We start from the raw sequence: 25,414 nt of genomic DNA, 5'->3' as shown, positions 1-25,414 counted from the left end.
TGCCAGCCTCCGGCCGTGCCCCCGCCAGCCCTGTGGGGACACCGCAAAGCCAAGGGCTGGTCCCAGCACCGGGTGGGCTGCAGCCAGGACGAGCCCTGGAGCTGCTTTCTGGGGGTTTGGACCCTGCGGCAGCCCCGGCGGGTCTCGCTGAAGGCCAGGCTTAGCTGGGAAGATGATCTGGAGGCAGCCGGGCTCCCTGTGCCGACGCCGGCAGGGACGCGGAGCAGGTGCTTTGGCAGCAGTTTGCGCCCGCTCCTATTAATGGCGTGTAACGGGATCGCTCCCCTGGCTCAGCCCTCCCTCCCCTCGCCCCCGGCTCTGGCAGCGTCCCGGGAGCGGGGTCAGCGCGGGGCGATGCAGACGTGACCCGGCAGGGAGCCCCAAGCCACTGCCAGCGGCTCTCCTCACACGGGGACAGGTCCCCAAGTGAAGGCTGGTTCCTGCGGGTGGGATTTTGCCTCTTGTTCTGCTTTCGCAGGTGGAGCCGTGCGGCTGGTGGGGGCCGAGTTACCGGCTGTGGGCTGGGAAACGGCCAGAGGATGCTGCGGTGGGGGGGAGGAGGCAACAACTGCCCTGCCCAGCTGCTCCAGGAACAGAAGGCAAGGGATAAATAAGTGTAGTCCTGGTGGGATCTGCCAAGCCTTGTCCTCCCACGATGGCCCCGCAGCACCCGTATCCAGCCCAAACCCCGCTGCGGGGTCAGAGCCGCACTGCAGCATGGCCCCGCGGGTACCTCGGGCATCCCCAGCATCAGGAGTGGGCGTGGGGCAATGCAGGGCTGCAGAGCAGCCCCCAGGGACTGGCATGGCTACAGACAAACCCAGAAGCAGAGCGACGCTAACAAGCCAAACCGTGGGGAAAGGACACGCGGGGAGCTCCCGTCTCGGCGAGAAGCACCAGCTCCCGAGCTGCCAGGGCAAACTCGGGGGGGTGCAGGGGGAGGGAACAGGATGAGGGCAAGCAGGGAGGCGGGTGGGCACCTCTACCGACAGCCGCACTCCTCTGCCACCATGTTGGGGAACTTGCGGACCTCCAGCCCCTCCGTGGAGAGGCTGATGATGAGCTGGTCCGAGTAGCGGACGGGCACGCAGCAGGGAGCCCGCTGGAGGGGCGAGCCCCGCTCCTGCATGCCCAGCAGCAGCACCGTGTGCGAGTAGTAGCTGGGGACGCGAGTGGAGAGGGGCAGCTTGCAGGGACCCTCGCAGTTGTTGGCCGCATAGACGGTGGGCATGACGATGAACTTGCGGTCGTGCAGGTCGATGGTCAGCTCCTGCAGGCGGCAGTGGGCCTGGTGCCGCGCGCTGCGGTTTTGCCGCAGCACCTTCCTCCGCTCCTGCCAACGCACCCGCACCGTCTGCAACGCCTTCAGCAGCAGCAGCGTGTGCAGCTTCCCCGAGCCAGGCGGCTGCTCACTGGCTTGACCCTCACCCAGCCCCGGCGGGTAGTAGCAGAAGCTCAGGAGATGCTGGAAAAGCCCCATGTTGGCTTGGAAAGCTGGGATGTCCCTCAGCTCCTGGATCACCGCCTGCAGCTTGCCCATCAGCAGCTGCAGCACGGTCCCCTCTGGCTGCCAGTCCCCCAAGTGCTGCTCCAGCACGGCTCCGCTGTCCTGGGGGAAAAGCAGCACCGAGGGCTCCTCCGACTGCACCAGCCGCTCCAGCGCAGCCTCCTCCGACAGGTTGAGCAGCTGGTGAGGGAGGGTCTCCATCACCTGGAAGTCCAGCCAGTGGTGGGAGCTGGGCTGGGTGGGCGGCTCGCTGGAGGGGCTCAGGACTTGGCGGATGAACCGGGTCAGGATGCCCAGGAACTGGCTGCTGCCGCCGGGTGCCAGGGATGAGGTGTTGGCTTGGCTCGGGGTGGTGGGGAATGGCAGCTCCTCGGTCCCGGCCTGGGGTGGGCTGTGAGGAGAACACAGGGAGGGTCATGGGGTCCCCTTGTACCCCAGGGGTCTCACCAGGCCCTGCCGCACATCGTCCCACCGTCGTCCCACAGCAGAAGAGCTGGGCCTGCCCCTCTCCCCCCAGACTCCCAGCCCCTGTGTTTTCCCATGGCTGCGGTGAGGGCCACACCTGAGCTGTGGGTACGGAGCCGTGTCCACCACCCCGTCGGCAGAGAGGTAGGAAGAAGGGGCCAAAGCCACCTCCTCCTCCTCCTCCTGCCGCGACTTGGCCAGCAGGAGCAGCACGGGGGTCATCCTGGTGAAGCACTTGTCATCGGAGCCAAAAAGGAGCTGCTGGGTCTCCGTGGGGGACAAGGGGGCACCTGGTGGGGAGAGGAGCGGTGAGGACGGTGGTCCAGGGTCTCCCACCCGTCCCCACAGCCCCTCGTTACAGAGGCCCTTGAGAAGATCCTAAATGTCCGAGTCAGGACACAGAGGCCACAGACACCAGTGTCCCCGGCCACCGCGGGCTTCCCGCGTCCCTACCTGGCTCTTGGCGATGCCTGATGGCCAGGGAAGCCTCGAAGCTGAGCTGCTCGCTGGTGCGGGTGACGGACGCCACGGCGGCTCCCAGGACGAGGTACTGGGTGGCCCTGGCGAGGCAGAGCCTCTGCACGGAGGGAAAAAGCTCAGGAGCACCGAGGGCGTGGGTGAGGCATCGCGGGGGGCGGGGGGGGCACTCGGATGAGCCTCCCGCTCCGGTCCCCGCTGCCTCCGGGTCACCCGGTCCGCGGCGGCCCAGGGAGCGGCGAAACGGGAGGGTCGGGACCGCCGGGAGCAGAGCGGGCGGGGGCGGGGGGGCTTCCCCACCCGGCTCCAGAGCTGCTCCGGGAGCCGTGGGGTGCAGGGAGCCCCACGGGACCCCCGCGTGGGCAGAGGGGCCCCGAGCGAGCCTGGCCCCAGACCCCCCTCTCCCAGCTGCTGCCCCCGGCCGGGCTGGAGAGCCCTGGGGCGGCGGGGGGAGCCACGACCCCCAGACGGGCTGGGTACCCCGGGCCGGCCCTCGGGCCCTGCCAGCAGCTGGGCACAGGGTAACAGCACCATCTTCAGGCACGGCTCGGCCCCGGCGGGAGGGTGCGACAGGGCGCGACGGGGCAGGGATGCTGGGAGCGGATGGGAAAGGGACTGGGAGAGGATGGGAAAGGGACTGGGAGGGGATGGCAAAGGTGCCGGGCCAGCAGAGCCAAGACACCCCCTCCCACCTTCCCTGCACCCAGGACCGGACCCCCCGAGCCACGGCCACCCACCTGCTCCCACGCCAGCCCCGTGCCGGTGGCCAGCAGCTCCTCTCTGTGCCCGGCGCGGCTGCCCAGGTAGAAGAGCAGCAGGGCGAACCGCAGCTCTCCCAGCGACCGGCCCACCTCTGCCTGGAAAACCAGCCTGAACCACAGCTTCACCTCGGCTTCCCACTTCACTGGAAAGGAGAGGACAGAGCGGGTGAATCGCCCCTCCGGCGGCTGCAGGGCTCCTGGGGGGATGGTGGGTGAGGAAGGGGCTTCGGGGCTGAGCACCGGTCCAACGCAGCGACCAGAGCATCTGGGGCGGGAGCCGACAGGGTGGAGGGACACGGCAGATCCGCTTCCCCATTTTCAGGGAGGTGGCTGCCTCACTCCCAGAGCGGCTTTGATAAATTTTCATGGTCAGATCCCCATAGAAATCCCTTCTCCCATGGCAGCTGCTCTGGTGGCTCAGGGACATTGTGGCCATTGCATCACAGCCACAGCACTGCCTGAGGAAGAGCCACTTCCCCATCTGCCCGGCACTGGCAAGTTCAGCTGAAAAATCCAAAATCGGGGAGGGGAGGAATCTCTGATTTAGGGCAAGAAAACAGCATCGGCCTCCCCGAGCCCTGTGCTCACCCCCCTCTGCTCAGCCTCAGAGCAGGGATTTCACACCAACCTTCCTCCAGATGCAGCACGAGGAAGCGGTCCTGCCCTGGCTCCACCACGTGCGCGTGGATGTGCTTCAGGGGATGGAGAGCAGCACCCACCTCCCCGGCTGGGCAGAGCCCGAAGGTCTCGAGATAACTTTCATCCCAGCTGGTGCGTTGTCTCAACAGTTTGATGAAGTTGCTTTCATAGTGGGTGAGGACACCCACAACTTCCAGGTGCCTGGGGGTCAGCCCGTCCTGGTCCATTTTCACCCTGCACACGGGCCCTTCCAGCCCCCCCAGCGGCCACGGGTGCAGGCTGGAGCCCGACCAGCCGATGCCCCCACCCTCAGCCATCCCCTGGAGGCATCTTGCTCCTGGGTCAGGCTTAGAGAAGAGGCGAGCAGCAGCAGTCACCCTTGATCTTGCCACCGAGCTGGGTCTCACTTTTTCCTGTAAACTTGCATTTTCTCTTTTTCTCTCCTGTGCTTCAAGTCCCAGCTCCTCCGGCAGGCTCAGCTCCAGCCGGTTACTTGGGGAAATCCTTTCCTCCGCACCCCCCTTTCTCGGAAGCGCTGCAGAGGGGAGCGACAGCACCAGGCACGGCAAAAGCACCCTAAGAACAGCCTTCATGTTCCCACTTCAGCTGCTCCCAACGCGGTCGTTCGAGCCACTCACACGCATCTCAGAACGCTTGGGCAGAAGGGGAGGACGGCGTCTCCCTTTTAAAAACCGGTGGCCTTGAGTTGACAATGCACAACACACCTCCCTTGAGAAACTCAAAGGCTGTCATGCTGGAGAGGAGGGAGGGATGTTTCAAAGAAACTTTTTTGTTCTATTTTTGGATTTGCATCTAGTATTGGAAACATGAAAAGTTAAAGTTGTTTCTCTTACTCGTAGGGACACACGTCCTTGACTTCAGATGTTTTCTAAAGGAGGATGGACGTCTAGACTTGGATCTTCATGGGGACTGGCACATACTATTCCCATCAGCAGTGAAACACAGGAGGGAAGAATTAGCCAGACTGGGAGGAGGGGGATAGAGACAAATGATGGGCAGAAACTAAGTAAACGTACGGAAAGCATTCTCTCTTCACTGGCAAACCTCCTGCCTCGGCTGGCACCGCGTACGCTGCAGTGTGGCGATGCCGCCTTGCAGGGGGCTGTTAACGCAGCTCCTGGGCTCCAGGCTGCTCAACCCTGCGAAGGAGAAACTCACGGGGTGCAGCAGCAGCCTGATGACTTTGAACACTTAAGACTTCATAGAATCATAGACTCACAGGCTGGTTTGTGTTGGAAGGGACCTCACAGCCCACCCAGTCCCACCCCTGCCATGGGCAGGGACACCCTCCACTAGCCCAGGTTGCCCAAAGCCCCATCCAACCTGGCCTTGAACACTGCCAGGGAGCCAGGGGCAGCCACAGCTCCTCTGGGCACCCTGTGCCAGGGCCTCAGCACCCTCACAGGGAAGGATTTCTGCCTCACATCCCATCTCCATCTCCCCTCCTGCAGCTTCAGGCCATTCCCCTTGGCCTGGCACTCCCTGCCCTTGTAGACTTGACTTCGAAGTCTCACAACATGCATATTATAAGGACTTTTCCCTCTATGAGATGCCAACACTCGCTGTAACGCTTGGAATTACCAGTGCCACCCACCTAATCCACCCCAGAGAAACCTCCCCCCCCGCCAAGGTATCTCCTTTTTTTGGCAACAGAGGGCAAGGGGAACGGCACCTGCAAAAAAAGTTCCAAGGCACGCTCAGACCCTTCTCTGGCTTTCCAAGACTTTGCAGCTCGGAGCTCAAGATCTGGCTATGGAACATCATAAACGGGCTGCACATCCGAACTGGGGCGGAACAAAGGGCACCATACCAAAGAGCTGCAAAGGCCGACCTCTCTGCTGCAGGAGCTGTGACACAGGACACGCACCTGGCAAGGGGACACCCACACAAGCCGATTCGGGCATGGGGCCAGCTCAGCCGGAGCCAAAGCGCTCCTGGGAAAGCCAGCGAGGGCGCTGGCCGGGAGCAAGGTGGGGGCGGGCAGCCCTGGTGTCCCACGCTGAGATGCCCCAGGTCAGTGAAATGAATCCTGGAAAGGACAGAGAGGAGAAACCTCAGAACTTCTGTTTTTTAATGGGAACCAAATGAGTGTTTGAAGGAAACGTTTAGTATAAATAAAACCACAGAGGACTAGAAGCTTGCCAAAACTAATCTGCTAGTGGGAGGATGTATACAATACAAATCATACATGGCAGCAGGTGCTTCGTAACAGTACGGACAACATTTAATGAATTGTAACAATAAACTAAGATTTAATATCACTGCAGCTTTGGTAACTTCTTTTGACTAAACATTCCCAGAGATCCCTGCCACCGCCACAGAGGAGAGCACCGGCGCTTTGTTTGTGAACCCATGTTTGGCATAAACAGTCTAACGAGCGGCGGGTAGGAGCTGGGCAGCTGCGTACCAGGGAAGGATGATTCTTTCTTAAATTGTCAGTGAAATCTTGCCTGGCACTTCTCAAGGACTCCCGAGAAGCGGTGCAGCCCATCTCCTCAGTAGAGGCAGCCCCGTGCTTTTAGCTGGCAACACCCGAGCTGCAGAACAGCACTCGGGCACTGGGAGAAATTTCCAAACGCTTCCGATTGCAACCTTAATTCAGCAGGAAGACAGAGAAAACTGGATTTAGAAAATTCTGCTTGCCTTCCGTTCTGCCCGCCGCTGTGATTACTGGGGATGCAGTACCAGAATCCTTTCTGTGTGTCTATGACAAGTCTCCCCCTCACTGAAGGAACAGCTCGATCAAGGATTTCAGTTGAACAGCAGCTGATTAACTGGCTGGTAATTGATGGGACACACAACGAGCACTCTAAGAGGGGGGTAACACGTAAAGCCAACGCGGCTGAGCTGAGGTTGTTGTAGCTACTCAGTTAGAGGGAGCTGAGGTGCCTGGAGATTTCCAGTCCTTTGCCTGCTTTATGGAGAATTCCAAAATGTAACCAAACTAGGAATGTTTTACACATTTAAGAGCCAAAGAAAGTTGAACGCATGGCAACATTTTTAACCAAGACACAGGAATACATAGAGAAAGGAAAATTGAAAACCTTTTAATCAACCTACAGGATGCAAATTTGCAGGCATACAAAACAGAAATATTTCTCTGATTCTGTTGTGATCTGCATATAAAAAGATAGGAGCTAGAGGAGTCCAGCAGGACTGAGTCCAGGAGGGGCTTCAGTTGGAGGGAGGTGGAGGGGGGATAGTGCCGGGCCCCTCCGTGGGGAGAGGAGGTCTCATCATGGGTGGCAGAGGAGCCGGGGGGGGTACGCCGGGTGCTGGTGGCAACTGGGGTGGCACGGGAGGCGGTGGCACTGGTCCCGAGGGAGGCATCGGAGGCAGAGTCATGCCTCCGGGAGGAGGCGGCGGCATGGAGTCGGGCAGAGGTGGCCTTGGGGGCAGGCCGTTCATCAGCGGGGGTGGAGGAGGCCGCTTCACAGTTGGGGGCCCCGGAGGGAGGTTTGGGGGAGCTGGGGGCTTCTCCATCTTGAAGTGGAATTGAAGGAAGAACTGGGGAGGGGAGAAAAGCAGAGAGAAGGGAACAATCAATCCTCAGAGAACTTTGTGCATCCCACAACACAGCTGCTCTGTCCGTGCTCTCTGCCTCCAGGCACAGCTCAGCTCTCCTGACCCGTTCCCTCCACAGACCACGGCTGTCTCTCTCCCCTGGCAGCATTCACGACTCGCACCAGTACTTTAACTCCTCTGAAACCAGTTCTAAGCACTAAGCTATCTGTGATGGGGCAGCTATCCCCCACTATGCATCCGTCCCCTGCCCTCACGTGCGATACCCAGCGAGTAGCTCCACGCCACGGGGTCACCAGACAGCTGCGTGCAGGAAACCCGCAGCGAGGAGCCACAGAGAGGGCAAGGCCACGCTGCCACACGTCTATGCACCGTTCCGCTGCTGCTGGCAGCCAAGGATTCTACCTCCCAGGTTAAATTCTCACAAAGATCCCACACAGGGAGATCTTTCTGGCAGGAGGAGTCACTGGACAATAGCACTGAAGGAATAAAGATTTTAGCATCAAAGCCAGCACGGGTATCACTGGTGCACGCTCTGCCTGCACTGCCTTTCCCCCCAAGCTGCTCTGCCCTCCTGCTCCCCTCTTTAACCCTCCGTAACGTCGCAGTGCTCCGGCTACCTGTTTGGTTTCCCTGTTCCAGTGGGTCCAAAACTTTCCTTCTGCTTTGTCGATTTCTCTGCTTGGCACCTGCAACAAAACAGAATAAGGAGCTATTATTAGCACCACCAGATTAGCTCAAAGGCCCTTTTTAGCACCAGAGCATGCAAGATAAGAACAGTTATCCCAGACCTTCGTGAGATGCGCTAGTCTCGGATGTTATTAGATAGAGATGGGGGCAGGAAAGAATCAAGTTACTTCCCTATCAGTCAAGGACAAGTGCGCTGGCAAAAAACCCTCTTAACATCTGCACAAAAGGCTGAGGAGCAAAGCCTAGAAGGCTCCTTTCTGTGCCAGACACCAAGAATTCAATGGCTCCCCAGGGTTCAGCACACAGCCCAGTTTTCATGCCAGAGTCCTCCACTAATTCTCAGTAGGGTTTAATGACTTCCAGCCATGTCTTCTTGAGCCCCCTTTCCACTCCATTAACCCCCTGAAGGCTAGAACAGAAGTCTGTAATAATGTTCACTGGGAATTAACATCTTGGAAAATATGGGAAGGGAACTTCCCCAACCGTCAACCCCAAGTCTTACCTTGAAGGCTATGGTTTCGTAGGGCTCTGCCGCCATCAGAAGGTATTGCCAGCGTCTATCAGGGGGCTCAATCCTTTGCTCATAGGCTGACATGAACCGATGACGAGGCATGATACTTTCTGCAATCTCTGGATAATCAATCTGTTGGGGAGTTATTACAGCACTAAGGACAACATCCCCTTTTCACTCCCCCTTTGTACAAAACAAATCCCTCAACTACGAAGCGTATCGAGAGATCAGCTCCAAACAGAAAACTTAGTGCCACCAAAGGAAACGGCTTGACAACTACGATCATGATTTGCTCGATACAATCAGCAGCAGAGGGCTAGGAAGGTAAAGTCTTTTTTCTAATTATTATTTATTTCATGAATCCTGCAAAGAACTGCTCATGTAGCAGCACTTTTACTTGGATAACCCAGACACCAAGAATTTTAACAGTGCCCTTACTTGGAAGAGAAGGCTCTGCTGGCCTGTTTCTGGATCTCTCTGTTTGGTCACTGTAAAGAAAATAAGAAAACTCAGTACATCACACAGCAGGGTTACAGCAACATTATTTCTGCCCTAGGAAACACACAAAGCTTTCAACAACAAAATCTTACAAGATTTTTCTCCCATTTATCAAACAAAACGCCACATTGTCTTTAACCAAAGCTAGTACTGTGTTCAGTTTCGGGCCCCTCACTCCAAGAAGGACATTGAGGTGCCGGAGTGTGTCCAGAGAAGGGCAACGAAGTGGTGCAGGGTCTGGAGCACAAGTCTGATGAGGAGCGGCTGATGGAACTGAGGTTGTTTAGCCTAGAGAAAAGGAGGCTGAGGGGAGACCTGATGGCTCTCTACAACTACCTGAAAGGAGGGTGTAGCCAGGTGGGGGGCGGTCTCTTCTCCCAAGTCACAAGTGATAGGACAAAAGGAAACGGCCTCAAGTTGTGCCAGGGGAGGTTTAGATTGGATATCAGGAAAAATTTCTTCACCCAAAGGGTTGTCAGTCCCTGGAACAGGCTGCCCAGGGAAGTGGTGGAGTCGCCATCCCTGGAGATATTTAAAAGACATGTAGATGTGGTGCACAGGGACATGGTTTAGTGGTGGGCTTGCTAGTGTTGGGTTAACGGTTGGACTCAATGATCTTAAAGGTCTTTTCCAACCTCAATGATTCTACTACGGGTCTCTACCGAAATTCAGTGGGGCAAAGACACTGTGCAGAACAAAGCTGGGAGATAAAGGAGCCAAGTTTTGGCCCAAAGGTCAAAACAATGAGGAGTTCACAGAAAACACATGAGCTATACGTGCGATGAGAGATTTATAAGCATTAGTGAAAGATGGTGCAGCACAATAAAATAAGAGAGACTAAAACATCATCATCTCCTGCACGACTACTACTAAGAGCTGAAAGACTGAGACACAAAAATCTATTATTAAAACAGTTCTCACTCGACTGTCAGCGATAAAGAGATATTCCATGGGTAATTTAAACAATAAAGGACATCAGGAGATAAGCCCATATCTTATTCATGGACAGATCTGCTAAAAAAGACTAATTAATAATTCAGATCCACAGCACTGCACTTGAGGCAAGCTCCAGCAGGCAACAGGTATCTCCTACGACAGACACCCCTGACATACCTTTATAACCCGGTCGTCCAATTTTCACAAATTTCTTCACTTCCACTTTGACTTTTTCTGGTGCGGGCTGGGCAGGGGCTTCCTTTGCTTCCTTGGCAGCTCGACGGGCTCTGGATTAATTTGAAACGTGCCAAATTTAAAAGGTTAGCCACGCTTGTTTCTAAAGTATAAACTAGGAGCAGTGTGAATCCCTCACCATGGAATATTCAGTGCTTCACAGAAAGCACGGCAGGAAAACCTGCTATTTCTCTTCCACGTGTACCACTACAGGCCAATGGTGTACATGCCTTCTCCTGACTAAAGATGTCAATTATCTCATCCATCCCCAAGATGATCCACAGATGGATTTGAGAGTTCTTGAAATAAAAAAGAAAAAACCCCACAAGCTACTCATCTAAACCAAAGCAAACTGGATTTCTTAAAACCAAACTTACAAACATCTCTCAACCTGTATCCATGAAAACAGATCCTTCTAACTAGACTCGACCGTTTGCCTTTTAAAACTCTTTCTCCCCCTTCCTTCAGAAATCCCACAAATGGCTTTGAACTTGAGCTTGAAATGGAGCAGATCTAGTTGGTACATCCTGACTAGTGCCAGGCTGTTCACTAGGAAACAAATACAATCAAAGAACATTCAAGCACGGTGTGCTACTATATAACGGAGGTCAAGATTTATAGATGCACACAACCATCATTTTAAAGTGCTTAAGTAACAGAGACTAAAGTTACAATGGAGAATGACTTACAAATTGGTCTGATGCTTCTTCCCCTGGGTATGTGCTAAGTAACTTCCCTGAAATAAAAAACAAGGCAGGAGAAAGTTAAACGAAGACAGGACTGTTCCTACACTGCCTTGTCAGGGAGAGACTATATCACACGTTGACAAGGATATTTTAATCCTTAGCAAAGAGGAATCTTACTCAAAAATTGCAGATTGCTCTCAACTGCTGAACTGTCATAAACTGTCAGGCTTGACATGTACAAGCCACTACCCACCCATCATCTCCTCAGCAGTCAGTCACCAGGCACGTCCCAGGTTCTTGCACTTAAAGCTACTATTATTCTAAAATACCTGCTGCCGAGATGGAGACAGACAGCTCTTCAACTCACCTCGTTGTTGTGCAGCGTTAGGCAAAGCTTGCATTCATAAGAGCCCAAGTGATTTTTCATAAAATATGGGTCCTAGGAAGAGAATTATTAAAAAGTTACAAGCAAAATACACAGCAAACCAGAATAATCAAAAGACTTAATAATGAACTTTTGCCGCACTGGAAGAACTGAGTTCGTAGATTTAAATTAATAGCACGGCACTGCTTTAGGACTATAAAACCAGAGAGAAACAACAGCAGCTTTCTTAATTGGTGACAGCATACCCAACTGCAGGCAAGAAACACCAAAATATAAACCAGCCCCGAGAAGATCGAAAATAATGCAGTAACAGCTACTTGAACATGTAAGTGCTGGCACCTCTCTGGTCAGCCCTGCCACAAATGTTTCTCGCTCAATGCCCACATTACCAGAAAAAGAAGTATTTAATTCAAATCCACATCTCTCCATTAAATCTCTCGGCCTCCGAGCTGTTTCACTCGGGCAAAGCTCTGTACTTATCCCCACAAAAGTCTGCAGGATGGGAGCCGCGAGTCTTTTCTTTCCTGCGCAGGCAGGGGCCAAGGCTCACCTTGTTGATGTCGATGGTTTCCAAAGCCAGCTGCCGGAGCCGCTCCCTGCGGTCTCGGTTACTTTCTGAGGCAGAGGCTACGCCTCCGCTCCCAGTTTTACCTCCAGGACGATGCTGAAAATCCATGATGGGGATTTCTGTGCTTCAGCTACTTATGGAGAAAGATGGAGTCTGGAAAAGTGAGGAAAAATAACGTGAGCGATAACAAAGGCTTTTCCTAACGCGGAGTTCACACCACTGTTTAGACCCATCAGTAAGGGCACGAGACGAGCACAAGCCGTGCCCTGGGCACTCCCCACGTAACACAATTTCACACAGACCAGGTCTTGTACCACTCAGTGAGTTGAGCAGAAGTGAAATGATCCAAAATAACGAGCCCCAGAGCTCTTCTCATCTCCTCAACTGCTTCTTCTACACAGAGACGTGTTCCTCCCCCACAGGCTCAGCAGGGCCCAGCAAGGCGCAACAGCTACACCAGTGACACCCCCCCAAACAGGAGCCTCCCCAGGAGACCCCAACCCTCCACCTTGACAGCGAACAGCCCCAGAACCTGCCGCGAGCCGAAGCCCCTCTCCACCACCAAGGCTTGGTGCTGCCCCACCACACCAATGCCCCCCCAAGGCCCCAAACCACCCCCAGGCTGCCCCAAACTCTCTGTGAGGGACACAGTTCCCCCCGCAACCCCCCCAGCAGGGTCAGGGCTCTGCCCACTGTCCCCAACCCCCCAGTGAGGTGCCAGAGCCCCCCCTTCCCCAACAGGGACCAGGGTCCCCCCCACCTCCCCACACACATACATGAACCCCCCCGTTGCAGGAAGGCCACAGAAACCCCCAGCCCCTCAGCAAGAGGGAAGATCCCCCTCAAACGCCCCCCAGCAAGGATCAACCCCCCTCAAACAACCCCCAGCCCCTCAGCGAGAGCCAACCCCCCTCAAACGCCCCTCAGCGAGGGCCAAAGCCGCCTCCAAACACCCCCAGCCAGGGATCAGACCCCCCCAGGCACCCCAAGCCCTCAGCGAGGGCCAGAGCCCGCCCAAACATCCCCCAAACGCCCCTCAGCAAGGGTGACCCTTCCCCCCCCGACCCCTCAGGGAGAGCCAAGGCCCCTCAGCCCCCCCCGACCCCCCCGCCCGGATCGGGCCCCTCCCCCCCCGACAAGGCCCCTCAGCCCCCCCCGCCCGGATCGGGCCCCTCCCCCCCCGACAAGGCCCCTCAGCCCCCCCCGCTCCCCCCCCCCCCCGGGCCCGTACCGGCACGCGCAGCCCCTCTCCTCACTCCCGCGCCGCGCATGCGCGCTGCCCCACCAGTGGGTGACTTCCTGCTTCCGGCTCAAGCGCTTCCGGGACGGGCGGGAGCGGTTCCGGGACGATGGAGCGGCCGTAGGTCGGCGGAGGGGGCTCGTCATGAGGTACAACGAGCGGGAGCTGCTGTCCCTGTCCCGGCAGCCCGCAGAGAAGGCGGCCGAGATCTTGATGCGGGTGCCCAAGAAAGGGAGCGGTGAGAGGGGACGGGGGGAGCGGGGCGGGACTGGGAGGGGGTCGGACTGGGAAGGCCTGAGAGGAAGGAGCGGGGTAAGTGGGGGACAGGGCTAGAGGGGGACTGGGAGAACTGGGCGCCCTGGGCGGAGGCAGGACTGGGAAACTGGGGGTAGGACCGGGGCAGGACTTGGGCGGGGTGAGGGGGCGGTTAGGACTGGGGGTATTGGGAGGCAGGACTGGGAACTGACTGGGAGGACTGGTGTGTAGGACTGGGGAGCACGAGCGGCGGCATCTTAACCCGGGGTACAGGATCGGGGGGGCTGGAGTGGAGGGGTGCGGCACGGCTGGGGGCAGCGTGGCTGGGAGGGGCCAGGGGATCGGAGGAAGAGGCTCTTTCCTGAAATCTCCCAGCAAATTTCCTTGCAAACCAGCACTGGAATACGAGACTTAAACTCTCTCCCTTGTGCCGCACCTTTCCTCCGCCCCAGGACCTGCAGCGTTCTGGTGGACTTTGTCCCTTCGCGGTGACATCTGTGCCAACAGCCCCGGGCTGGGACCCCCGGGGTTTGGAGCACTCCCTGGCTGAGGTCTCGTCAGCCGGGCGGTTGCCTCGTGCGCGCGTTGGTGACGCGGTGCTGTGGGCTCTGTCTGCCCAGAAGCCGCTCGAGAAGCTGCAAAGTGACTTTTGTCACCCCGTGGCTGCGGTTCAGTCAAGGGCAGCCTGGCAGGGTTGGTGCAGACGGTGGGCTGTCACAAGCTCCTCCAGGAGCAAAAGTCTAAACTGTACTGGTGCTTCCCCGTGGATTTGGTTGAGTCGACGCCGTGCTGGGCACTGCGGGGTGGAAGGGGCTTCCCTCCGCCCGCCTCAACGCTCTTTTTCTTTGCAGTGTTAAAGAAACGCCTCGTGAAGCTTGTTGTCAACTTTCTCTTCTACTTTCGGACAGACGAAGCAGAGGTATGGAAATTGCTTGTTGTTGTTTTCCTCCCTCTCTCTTCTTTTTCTGTGAATTGATTGTGTGGGCTTTGTAAACTGGTCAGTAAGAGGCTGCCAGAGCCAGGACAGAGCACCCACGTTTCCTCTTCTAGCAGCTCAGCAAAAACTGGGGGTGAGAAGCAGCGCTGCCATCTGCCCACACCCAGGTGCTTCTCCTGCGAATTTGGAACGAATCATTTAAACGTTGCCCCAAAACTGCAAAAGGCGGAGTCTGTGCTCTTTGTTTGTAGGACTGCATTTTATCGTGCCAAACTGTGAGGGGAAGCTTAGATTTTGCTCTCCCAAGGAAATTTATATTGCATTTTGTTCTCCCTGCATTGTTTCTTCTTTTCGATGCCAGGAATTTTACTTGCATACAATACTGGGAAACTTTTGTGGCCGTACCCTGTCGATATTGATGTTTTGAGCATGCAGAAACTCTCCTTAGGTCTAGGGAAAAAGAAATGAGGGATGGGACCTTTGGGTTCTGTTTCTGGCTTTGCCACTGCTGAGATCTGGTGATTTTTAATGAATCCCTTGCTAACTGTTGCTACAGATTCTCTTGTTGGAAAACGAATATAAAAGCAATCTTAATAATGCGTGTGAAGAAAGGTGCTGCATGCAAGCTGGTGCTACAAAGGAACTGCAAAGCTTTTAGTGGCATTTTTAGCCTCAGTTCATCATAAATATTTTACCCAGGTCGTGGCTGAGCTCCTGCTTTCAGAACTGCTCTTTCTTGCTTTCTGCCGAAGCGCAGTTGCTGATCGCCGCTTTGCTAGACCTGCAGTCGCAGTTCCCTGGGTAGGGCCAAGACGCCGAGCAGTCGCTCTGGCACGTCTCTGTGTGTAAAGACGCAGCTGTGGCTCCCGCGCTGGTGCGGGACAAGGCTCTGAGGACACGGCCCGTCTCCTTCGCAGTCTCCTTCCCTGCTGTCATCTTCTCTGGCGGTTATTTGTAAGCACCCGTGTGCGTTCTGATTCAGGGGAGAGAATGTTCTTGAATGGACCAAAAATAGTTCAGCAGGTGGGTGGAGGGTGCTAGTGTAGAACCGTTGTGCCAGAAATACAGAGTAAACCAGGTGTTTCAGTATCTTCCCTGCTGCCTTACTTGCCTCTCACTTTTTGTTTACTTGGACAAAAGAATTTGCCTGTGGGTTGTGTTTGTTTATGGCTGGTATCACCCTTTGGTTCCCGTGTCCTTGCTCAGCGTGCACTGGCTGGCAGATAGTACCTGCTGTTTATCTGTTTATCCCAAGCTGTTCTACTTCCTCCACACGCTGTTCTCAACCTCTTGCAATACTTCAGGGCTGCCCTTAGAAGTACAGCGTGAGTTGTTCTGTGTGTCGTGTTAAGTATTTCATCTCTGAGTTACTGAGCGAGGAAGTGAACTTCTTCGCTGGCTTTGCACCGCCGAAATGAATGCTAAAGCCCAGGTGGAATCCAAGCAAGTAGAAATGTTTACACCTAATTAATGTATCAGTGTTACAGGGAAGACTAGCGCAACGAAGCATGTCAGCAGACACAAAAAGATCAATTAAAAGAACGTGGAACTTCTATGCAATTAGCCTGAATTACTTTAAAAGTAGCACCAGGTTATGAAATTGCTTAAAGGCACTGGGCAAACTGGGGGTTCAGGCTGCTTTGGCACTGGTGGATGATGCAGGTTAAACCCTCTCTCCGGGTCTTTTCCAGCCCATTGGAGCTCTGCTGCTGGAGCACTGCAGGATCACCAAAGAGGAGGAGAACGTCTTCTCAATCAGTGAGTTCTGCGTATGCATTCCCTTTGCGTTTCCCTTAGGGTAAATAGCGCTATGTAAAAGGAAATGTTTTGCTGCTTAGTTCCTGCTTTTCCCTCTGTTTCTCTGGTAACAGTAGGGTTAGTGCTGCGCAGCCTTCCTCCTCCTCCTCAGCTGCGAGTTGCTACTCTGGCATTGCTGTGCCCGGCCCGAGGACAGCGGTGTTTCTTTGCTGGCTGAAATCTGTGCGATTTGCACAGCACGTATGAGGAGAGAAGCAGGAATAGGAGACAGACCACAGCTTAGTGCTTGTGGAAATCCCTCTCTGGGAGGGGTTGATATTGACAGATTGCTGCTTCTGTGCTATTGCATTTCATCAAAAAAAAAAAGCAAGCCTCAGATAAACCATCTGCCGGGCTAATCTAGCACCAGTCCTCCCGCCACGCTGTTTGTCCTTGTGTTGATAGCCACGGCTCCAGCTGGCTCGCGCTGTGTTGTCCTTTGTAAGCAGCCTTTCATCCAACAACTAATCATTGTGCGAGAGGTATGTGGCAAAAATAACAGGATGTTTCTCCAAGGCCATCCCCGTATCTTTTGGCCTGGTTGTTGGGCGCAGCTGCTTCTCTGTGCAGAGCCTTGTCTCCTCCTTTCACTGGGAGAGGTGGTGATCTCACCGTCTCCAAAGGACCCTCGAGCCTGAGCATTCTGATCTATCTAAGCAAGCACCACGCCCCAAATTTCTGGGGGTTTAGGACTGTTGGGACCTCTGGTGGATTGAGGATTCCTGAGAAAAGTGTTAAAACCGATGGCAGTTGGTGTCAGGTTGTGTTTGATGCGGTCTGACCCAGTTATTTCCCAGCAGCAGCCTAGATCTCTATGGACTGTGTACCAAAGAGCAGAGCTCTGAGGACAACGTAACTAATTAGATGTCCTGATTCTGTCTTGGTAAAGAACTGGAGTTGCATGGGGACTTGGTTTCTACTGTGCAAAGTACCAAATTCCCAAAAGCCTCGAGCAAAGACAGGTCAGTGCCGTCTCTGAGTGCAATTTAACACCTGCATGTATCACCATCACTTCCTCAGGGCCATTTTCCACTTTGATTACTAAATCTCTGGTGACTGTTTGCAAGGAGGCTCAGGGAGTTTCAGTCCTGAATCTGGCCACATTGGTCTGGTTGTTCCGAGCTGTTGCTCTCAGTTTGAGAAGTTGCTCTTTCCTCTCCAAAGCCTTTGGCTGCTGTAAGCTGAGAAACACTGCAGGCAGCCAGGAGCCCTCCAGGCTGAGGGAGAGGGGCCACAGACCTGCGTTACTAGCTGGGTCTAGATCTTAGCTGAACAGAGGCGCTAACTGTGGCCCGGCAAAGTCTGGCTCTTGCTGGGGAGGGAAACAGTGGTGCCAGGACCTGCCTTAAGCCTTTTCCTTATCCCTGGCAGGTTTCGTTGAGGAGCCGGAGAGGAAATACTGCTTCGAATGTGACAGCAAAGAGCAGTGTCAGGAGTGGATTGAGGCACTCAAGCGAGCCAGGTAGGCTGAGCCGCTAGTGCGAGGTCTGTGTCGTGTGCTCTGTGCTGTTTGTGTTCTGGGATCAGGTTGTGGTGAACCCCGGGAGGAAAGCGGTTGTCTCCTCCCAAGCGAGCTTCCCTTCAGCTCTAAATAGCATCGGAAACTTCTCCACATCCTTTTCTGGTCAGCCTGCTGCATGGTCTGTTCCTGTCTTACAGCTACGAGTTCATGAGGAGGAGCTTGATTTTCTACCGGAATGAGATCCAGAAAATGACAGGGAAGGTGAGTCCCTTGAAGGCAGCTTGTTGGGTGGTGACCCAAGGGTTTGGACTGGAGCTGGGGCCAGCGATCCAGGTGTTGCTGCCGACTGTCCTGCATGCAGCTATTTGCTGCCGTGTCTACGGAAGAGCTCCTGCGGTATGCCAGTTCCTCAAGCCGTGGTCTCAACAGCTAGACCTGAGTCTTTGTCTGCTGTTGCCGTGCTCAGCTTTGACACACGTGCTCTTCCAGCAGCAGAGCGGCCCCACGTTTGTAGCCAGACAGGTCTGGCCTGGGCCAGCCCTGAACTCCTCCTCTGGAGGAGTTTGCAGCAGCACTGGCGAGATCAGGGTGTACATGGGTCAAGATGCTGCTCACAGCTCTGCCGGGCGCCTCAGAGCATCTGTGCTCGAGGTGACAGAGGTGCCTGCGGCTCATCACGTGCTCCTGCACCGGAGGGGACAGAGTACAGCCCATGAACCTTGGCTGTCCTCTGTGCCCTCCCTGAGGGCTGCTTGATTTTCTGCACCAGAAACAGCAGCCAGTGGCTGGACGGGGGTAAATCCAGCACACGACTGGACCAGGTGCCCAGCCCCAGACCGGTTGACGGACAGTCCTGCTGGCCCCCGTCCTTGTCTGTGTCTCACTGGTGCCTTCTGTGTGCTGTTCTGCAGGACCCCCTGGAGCAGTACGGGATCTCCGAGGAAGCCCGCTTCCAGCTGGGAACACACAAGCAATGATCCCCTCGCCTGGCTGAACTGGCTTCTGGCCGCAGGTCACCCCCAAGCACCCCCCAGGAAGAACAGCAGCAGTTCCCCACAGCGGTGACCAAGTGACTTTTTAATTTATTAGCCAAATGATTTTGTATGATTTTTTTTAAAGGGAATTCATTGCACATTCCCTCTTGCCCCAGCTGTGGGGGCAGCCAGTCTTAACTGCTCCCTGCAGACCATGCCCTTGACCTGACACCGCGCTGCTGCGGCACCAGGAGTGAAACCCCGCCGGCTCCTAGCAAGAGTGGAGGAGGCAGGGACTGAACAGAGCTCCCAGCACCTGCGGCCCTCCAGCACAGGCTGCAGCCCTCTGGCCTGGAGCTTTTGGGACAGGCCCTGAGCCAGCTCTAGCCCTCCTCTTCCTCCCCCTCCTGCAGGGAGCTAATCAGCTTATCTGGCTCAGGCTGTTCCTGCAGTCTCCAAGGGAGCCATGAAGTGCTGTAAGAGGCTGCGCCAACAGATTTCATTTCTGTGCTCGCAGGGTTAACCCTGTCATGCCCTCTCTTCATTGCAAAGCCAGTTCTGTGTCTGAGACCTGCTAGCAGAGGCTGATGGCCGATGGCCAGGCAGTTGAGGGAGGGGAGCTCAGCTCCAGGGGTGTCCCCTCCCCTGGGTGAAGGCAGCAGTGGCTGTGCCTTCTTTTCCTTTCTGCAGGCAGGTGGTGCTGATCCCTTGAGGCTCGATGCAGCCCACACCACAGCCATCTGAGCACTCTCACTAACGTGTTAGAGAACAGGGGAGCGCAGACAGGGCTGTGACCTGATCCTGCCTCCCTCTGCAGTGCTGTGAGCCAGGCTAAGCAGCGCAGTTATTCAGCTTCCCAGAGAGGAAAGCCACATGGGGAGGTTGGTAAAGACCGGAACTGCTCCACTTTGGCTGGATGTTGGAGCTTTGGGGCATGCAGAAGTTAACCCTGGGGAGCATGTGAGATCTGGGCATTAACCCTTCCTTCCCTGAGCCTTTGCTGCAGCTTTTCTCCCCTTTGTGAGCGTCCAAAGGGCAAGACCAGAACACTGTACCAAGGTCACAGCAAGCTGCCAGGGAACAAGGGCCACCTTCCTGGGGCACCTGTAGCAGAGAGATAAGATAAGCATTAAGGAACATCGTCTCTCCTTGTTCTGCACCTCCTGCTCTGGCTGAAGGAAGGAAAACTGCCCAGGGCTGAAAGCCACTCCCCCCACCTGCACCCAGGGCTCAGGGTGACCCTGTTTCCCAACGCTCGCAGGGACACAGCTGGCTGCAGCAGCTTCCCTGGAACGAGCCCAGGAAAAGCTCCAGGAAAAGCTCCTAGGAAGGTCCCAGGTAACGCTGTCAGGCTGTTGATGACAGAAGGGGCTGGGGCAGGTAAACGCAGCACAAGGGCGTGGCCTGAGCTTTAGGTGGCTGCAGCTCTGGGCTTTGTTCCACCCGGTTGGCAGGAAGGCTGCGCTGCAGCTACCCAGCACAGGGCAAGCGAGAGGGGGTAGAACAGTGTGTGCTCTGGGCCTGAAGGGAAGTTTTGGGTCTCTTCCTCTTTGGCTGGGAGCACATTCTGGAACAAGAGCCCATATCACAAGCTTTGGTGGCCTGGCCTTTCCTCTTTACCTCATGTTGCTGGGTACCAATAGCGGCAGATGTCACTGATACTTTATTTTTAACCTCAAAGCCAAGATTTTTCCTTTCCCTCCCCAGATGCTCTGTTTCCCTTCAGCAGTTCAGGTGCTTGCTCCAGAAATTACCAAAATAAGCAGCGGGGCAGCTGCCCTGCACAATAAGCTGAGGGCATGGCAGGGTGGGAGCAGAAAATAGGGCAGTTCCGAAGACAGATGGCAACTCTAGTGGAAGCAGCAGCGAGGGATTAAAAGCAGGAACACACAAGAGCTTGCGCTTTAGGAACTTAGTGTCCTCAGATGACTTTAAAGTGCATTTTAATCCTCACAAGCCTACTCTGCTTTACGTCAGTGCAGGGACATGTTCCTGACATGCAGCAGCTTTACTTACTGTGAAAAAGACTCGTCTGTCAGGTCACTCGATAGAGGATGGATGCGCTCCAGGCGCAGCGGCAGGATAACCCAAGCTGCGCTGCAGCTACTACTGCTGTAGCGCGGGCTGAGCTGAGCAGTTGTGGGTTCCCCCGCTGCAGGTCACGCAGCGCTCCGGCTCCAGCGTTGGCTTACCAGCTCCCGCCAGCTGGTTTCAGAGGCGGAACGGCCGCATCCAAACTCAGTTCCCCAAGGTTCGTCATCCGTGAATTCTTCAATATGCAAAGTCAGCCCATATATACGCAAGCCCCTGGGAATTCCGCCAACATTTAGTCATTTCTAGCAAACAAAATTCTAGTGCTACAGCGAGGCTCCCGGTTTCTGCCAGCCACCTTCAGCAGCCAACGGTTCTCAACCCTCTGCCTTCCAGGACCATCGCTAGCGTCCTCCTTACGCGCCTTTCAGAAGGCAGAGCCAGCACCCACCGTCCCACTGTACATAAAACGGGCATTTTGTTTTGGTGTTATGGGGAACGGTTGGGTGAGCAGGAGATAATCCCAACACTTATTTAAGAGGTAACAAGGACATTTCGTAACTGAATGTAAAAGACAAATGCTGTGAAGGGTTACATGAGCACAGGCCCAGTAACTTAGATCAACTCGTAGACTAGTGCTAGGACACTGGGTTAGGTTTCAGAAGTGAGGGCAGATGGTACTTCTACACACTGAGATCTGCATCAACTGCTGGTGATTTCCAGACAATTGTTCATTTTTCATACTCTGGTCACTATGCTTTTTGTATTTCAGTGGCTTGTTCCAGCAAGCGCTGCGTACAGGCTCCCTGAAGGCGTAACTGAAGCCATTTATCTGTTGTACAGGGACCGTTTCCAATAAAAACTTGTTTTTATCTTTGTGGCAGTCAGAGCTGTCTAAGAACCACAAACCGTGGCTGGGGAGGGGTGGCCACAGCCAGCTCAGGGCCCAGCCGGGAGGGAGCGGGTGGCTCCAGGCCACCAGCGGCACCGCACGAGAGGAGGTGACACAGCCGGGCTCGCCGATGGAGGAGCGGCGGCAGATGCACCGAAGAGACGGTGCCTTCGGTCCCCCGAGAACGAGCAGTGGGGCGCTGGGGGAAGGCACCTCTCTGCCGTGTGCTTTTTAGAGGCCTTTGGCTAACAGGCCAAGCGCTTGGCCGTAGCTCGAGTGACAAACGTGTTGAGGAAGATGAGCTGGGTCAGGCTGCTGCTGCAGCCCGTCTCCAACACCCACAAACCTACCTAGGCGCAAGCATGGGGTGAAGCCGGGCTTTCAGCGCAGTTTAGGAATCCTACAGCGAATTAGCTTAGAAAGCGTTACGGCCGTCACTTCTGAAATTCAAATACGTTGCCTGGCTGACTTGAGTTTCATTCCAGCGGTGAAATAACTGGCCAAAAGGGTAAATAGGAAACGTCACTAGGGTGGGGTTGTCGAGTCACTCCCCTGCTAAACCCCGAGAGCTTAGGCTCAGCTTTGCCAGAGCTAAGCACGCCGCCTAATTCAGGACGTGGTCCAGAACATCTCCTGTCCTCGGGGGATGCTTGTCCTGCTGAAGCAGTGAAACTCCACAACAGTACGGTGTATTAAAATACATACACTTTAATATAAAGACAAAACTTCAAAGCATTGTTTCAATTACAAATCAAGGTAAAGACACAAGAAATTAAGTGGAGGGAGGGGAGAAAAAACTAACTCTTACATTATGGAGAATTAGAAAGGCAGGGTGGAAATATATATATTATACATACATATATACACACCAGAAGAATTCACGCTACTTCTATGGAAGAATGAAAGGAATGACAGGACAACTTACCAGTATAAAAAAAAAATCCAACAAAAAAAAGATAAATTAGGGGAAGTTTGAATTTTAAATAATTCAGTTTAATAGGCTAAATTATATAAACTAATTCCTATTCACTAGGAAACATCCCATATCACTGTTCTAAGAAAATGGGTTTTTCAAAAAATCCATTGAAAAATGGATTTTTATTAGTAGTTAAAAGTTTACTAATCAATTCCTGAGCAACAGCAACCTCATAATCTACTGCTTTCCCCATCAAAGTCGCACTCAGCGAGGGCAGGCTCTCACTCCTAAAAAGTTTAAGTAGAACAGAGACCTAAAAAGTTGGTTTTTAATTTGAAATTGATCGCTTAAAAGATTAATAGGTTAAAAAAGCCAAGCAGGATGGATCAACCCATTCCACCTCTTCCTCAGTAACTCCAGAAACTCGACCTCTCTAAAGAATGATGTGACTGCGCCAGAAAAGCAACCTCAAAAAAAACCGCAAAAGGATCACAAACTTGAGAACTTCAGGGTTAGCATCGCAAAACTGTGAATTTTAAGACGTGATTTTGTTTTTAACCTATAAAACCTTAAATAACCTCTTCAGAAAGAGGGTCGCAAACAGCAGATACACTGGAGCAGTATTTCCCAATTTTTTTGTCTCAAGTTTAAACCCTGAAGTTCACAATTATAGCATCTTTTATTGCAATATTCAGTCTAAATAGATATTTATTTATTTATAATGCATAAGGATAAATAAAATATGGCACAACAACATTTTTAAAACTGGTAATCCATCTTTTAGCGAAAACCTGATATGCAAGCTACGGAAATGTTGGAGGGGGAAAAAAAAAATCTTTAACAGCCATAAAACTTCAACTACTCGTACACTGACTACACATCTGTGCTTCCAAAAAAATCCAATTCTTGTGATTTTTTTTCCTCAGTGCTGCAAAGATAGTTCACAAAAACACTGTCTAGTTTCTTCTCCCCAAACTGATTTTTTAAAATACGTTATTGTTGGTTTGCAGTCCACTGTACAACATCCATTCCTTAACTGAAGAAATCATCGTTTGGAGCTCCCAATGCTTAATCCTCTTTATGCTTTTTGGCTCAGGCAAAACAACAAAAGAATTTTTCAAGCCAGCCACCTGCGTGAGTTGGGATAACTCCCTCCAAGAAAAAAAAAAAAAAAAAATACATCAATCACCTTCAGGTTTCCATACCCTGTATTAAAATGACCGATTTCAACAGGGAAAGCAAAGGGGTCGTACACAGGGCTCGATCAGCCACAGCTGCCGTACGTCAGCACTAGGACAAAATTACCGAGTCCTAACGAACAGCTCTGAACAGCTCTTCAGCACCAGCCGGCTCCAGCAAGGGAGCGGCTCTGGCAAGTGTTTGGTACTAGTGCTCGGAGGTGATAGCACCAACTCCACACCCGGCCGGGGAAGGAGGGGTCACGGGGAAGTCCGAGCCGGGAGGGGAGTCTCTGATCAGCAGCTTGAAAAGATGCTCCCAGGGCTGGACATCTCCTCTTCCAGCAATGCGGCAAAAACCTCGAGCGGGGCTGATGCGGCAGCGTTTTGTGATGGAAAGGCTCCACCCTGCAACCCTCTCCCACCTGCAGGGCCGGGCCTGGACACGTGCTTTGTTCTGCAGAGCCATCCTGCTGCCTCCAGCGACACCGCTGTCGGGGATCACCTCGTGCCAGCGAGTCCCTGCTGCGGGAGCATCACGAGGGCACGGGTCCCACGGGTCCTCGTGCGAGGGCCGCTGCCGTGGCCACGGAAGTCACAAAGAGGTGGGCTCTCTGAATAAACTCGGAGGGGGTGAAAGCGCATGCTGGCCCTCCAACTGCTGACAGTGACCCTGTGTCCCACCAAAAACAATCACCTGAACAAGAGGCGAGCCCACCCCGCTGCAGAGATCAGCTCTGCACCCGCTGATGCTCTCCCCTGCCGTGCAATCACTCAGCCTCTCCTCTGCTTGGACTCTCTTTCGAGGGGAAAAAATAACGGGTGGGGGGAGCAGATGCTGCTTTCTAAATACACAATCCCAGCAAGAATCAAACCACACAGGTCCCCGGAGGCAACCCGAGCTGCCAGTCTGTGGCCTCGTTTCTCCAGAACGAAAGACCTTCTCCTGGAAGGGGAAGCCCAGCAGCACAGGACGGGAAGATAGAGCAGGGCAGGCTGCGGTGAGACAGAACCCGATCACCACGGGGAGGAAATCCAGCGTGGTGTGGAGCACCCGACCCGCAAATGCTATTGGAGCCCCTCTGCATTCGGTATGAATCTGCGCTGCAGTAACAGCGGGCGAGGCAGATCCGCCCTACGCCCGTCTCCTTCCCACTCGCACCCCTTCCATCTATTTTCTGAAGCAAAACGACTCTCCCAGACACGTCCGTACAGAGAAGTGCCACCACGGCCGCTCAGACGGGAACTCTTGTCCCCAGCAGGGTGACAGCGAGCACCTACACGCAGCCACGCGCTCAGCCCCGGCCAGCAACGATGGCCAAGCAGTACTGAAGCAATGCTCCGTTTTGAAACGTTGTTCAGATGCAACGGAAGAGCTTACCGAGCCTGAAACCCATCTGCTCAGCAGATTTCAAATGAAGAAGTTACTTGCGTATTAAGTTTGACTCAAGAAAGAAAAAAGCTACTCAACGCTTCGACTTGAGATTAAGTAACTAAGCGTGGCCAGCAGCTGGGTGTGTTTCAGGCTGAGGAGTGTCAAGTCTTGGGGATTTGAAAGCTCTTGAGTCACAAAACCAGTGACTAGCAGATCCCTTCCTGCCTTCGGCAACGGAGTCAGACCCTTCACTCCCACGTGCCCATTCCACCAGCGAGCCCCGGCACTGGGGAATTCAGGCTTCATAACCTGGGCTGAGCCAAACCCCAGCCAACAGCGCAGCGAGCACAAATCGTGTGCTAAAAGATAACGCAGCTATCGCCACGAGGAAGGAAGGAAATGAGATGGGAGAACAAGAAAATATTTCTATGTTTGCCTAGCCAAGGAGACACAAGTT

General features: G+C 54.3%; 3 protein-coding genes across 4 annotated transcripts; 1 reads left to right on the top strand and 2 right to left on the bottom strand.

Moving 5' to 3' along the window:
• Positions 1-711: 711 nt before the first annotated feature.
• Positions 712-4,442, bottom strand: AMH (anti-Mullerian hormone). Its single transcript, XM_054805550.1, has 5 exons — positions 3,839-4,442; positions 3,187-3,353; positions 2,426-2,549; positions 2,070-2,262; positions 712-1,898 (listed from the first exon to the last, which is right to left on the bottom strand). The coding sequence occupies exons 1-5, from the start codon at positions 4,440-4,442 to the stop codon at positions 983-985; spliced, it is 2,004 nt and encodes a 667-aa protein (XP_054661525.1). The 3' UTR covers positions 712-982.
• A 2,454-nt stretch (positions 4,443-6,896) lies between these two features.
• SF3A2 (splicing factor 3a subunit 2) lies at positions 6,897-13,259 on the bottom strand. The gene is made up of 9 exons (XM_054805733.1): positions 13,132-13,259; positions 11,883-12,053; positions 11,315-11,386; positions 10,951-10,997; positions 10,205-10,314; positions 9,032-9,081; positions 8,585-8,725; positions 8,013-8,081; positions 6,897-7,377 (listed from the first exon to the last, which is right to left on the bottom strand). Exons 2-9 carry the CDS (start codon positions 12,006-12,008, stop codon positions 7,045-7,047), a joined length of 948 nt encoding a protein of 315 aa, XP_054661708.1. The 5' UTR covers positions 12,009-12,053; positions 13,132-13,259; the 3' UTR covers positions 6,897-7,044.
• PLEKHJ1 (pleckstrin homology domain containing J1) lies at positions 13,220-21,472 on the top strand. Of its 2 annotated transcripts, XM_054805735.1 has the most exons (6): positions 13,220-13,378; positions 14,247-14,314; positions 16,024-16,090; positions 17,501-17,591; positions 17,789-17,852; positions 18,503-21,472. In XM_054805735.1, exons 1-6 carry the CDS (start codon positions 13,285-13,287, stop codon positions 18,566-18,568), a joined length of 450 nt encoding a protein of 149 aa, XP_054661710.1. In that variant the 5' UTR covers positions 13,220-13,284; the 3' UTR covers positions 18,569-21,472. The 2 variants fall into 2 exon arrangements, with proteins under 2 accessions (XP_054661710.1, XP_054661709.1); XM_054805734.1 differs by having other exon boundaries at positions 13,236-13,378; positions 17,789-21,472.
• Positions 21,473-25,414: the final 3,942 nt, after the last annotated feature.

Source organism: Grus americana, chromosome 28, assembly GCF_028858705.1.
Source record: "Grus americana isolate bGruAme1 chromosome 28, bGruAme1.mat, whole genome shotgun sequence".
Classification (NCBI taxonomy): Eukaryota; Metazoa; Chordata; class Aves; order Gruiformes; family Gruidae; genus Grus; species Grus americana.
The sequence above is the reverse complement of the archived record's forward strand: the minus strand, read 5'-3'. Positions and strand labels throughout refer to the sequence as shown.

What these genes read in the sequence shown, in the direction of transcription:
- AMH (XM_054805550.1), bottom strand. Translation starts at nt 4,442, where the DNA reads ATGAAGGCTGTTCTTAGGGTGCTTTTGCCGTGCCTGGTGCTGTCGCTC. An exon ending in CGTGCTGCATCTGGAGGAAG is followed by an intron (nt 3,354 to 3,838) that starts GTTGGTGTGAAA and finishes TCTCCTTTCCAG; the next exon opens with TGAAGTGGGAAGCCGAGGTG. An exon ending in CAGGCATCGCCAAGAGCCAG is followed by an intron (nt 2,263 to 2,425) that starts GTAGGGACGCGG and finishes TCTCCCCACCAG; the next exon opens with GTGCCCCCTTGTCCCCCACG.
- SF3A2 (XM_054805733.1), bottom strand. Translation starts at nt 12,008, where the DNA reads ATGGATTTTCAGCATCGTCCTGGAGGTAAAACTGGGAGCGGAGGCGTA. An exon ending in TAACGCTGCACAACAACGAG is followed by an intron (nt 10,998 to 11,314) that starts GTGAGTTGAAGA and finishes TTTTTATTTCAG; the next exon opens with GGAAGTTACTTAGCACATAC. An exon ending in TGGACGACCGGGTTATAAAG is followed by an intron (nt 9,082 to 10,204) that starts GTATGTCAGGGG and finishes TTTTCTTTACAG; the next exon opens with TGACCAAACAGAGAGATCCA.
- PLEKHJ1 (XM_054805734.1), top strand. Translation starts at nt 13,285, where the DNA reads ATGAGGTACAACGAGCGGGAGCTGCTGTCCCTGTCCCGGCAGCCCGCA. An exon ending in GGAGAACGTCTTCTCAATCA is followed by an intron (nt 16,091 to 17,500) that starts GTGAGTTCTGCG and finishes TATCCCTGGCAG; the next exon opens with GTTTCGTTGAGGAGCCGGAG. An exon ending in GAGGCACTCAAGCGAGCCAG is followed by an intron (nt 17,592 to 17,788) that starts GTAGGCTGAGCC and finishes CCTGTCTTACAG; the next exon opens with CTACGAGTTCATGAGGAGGA.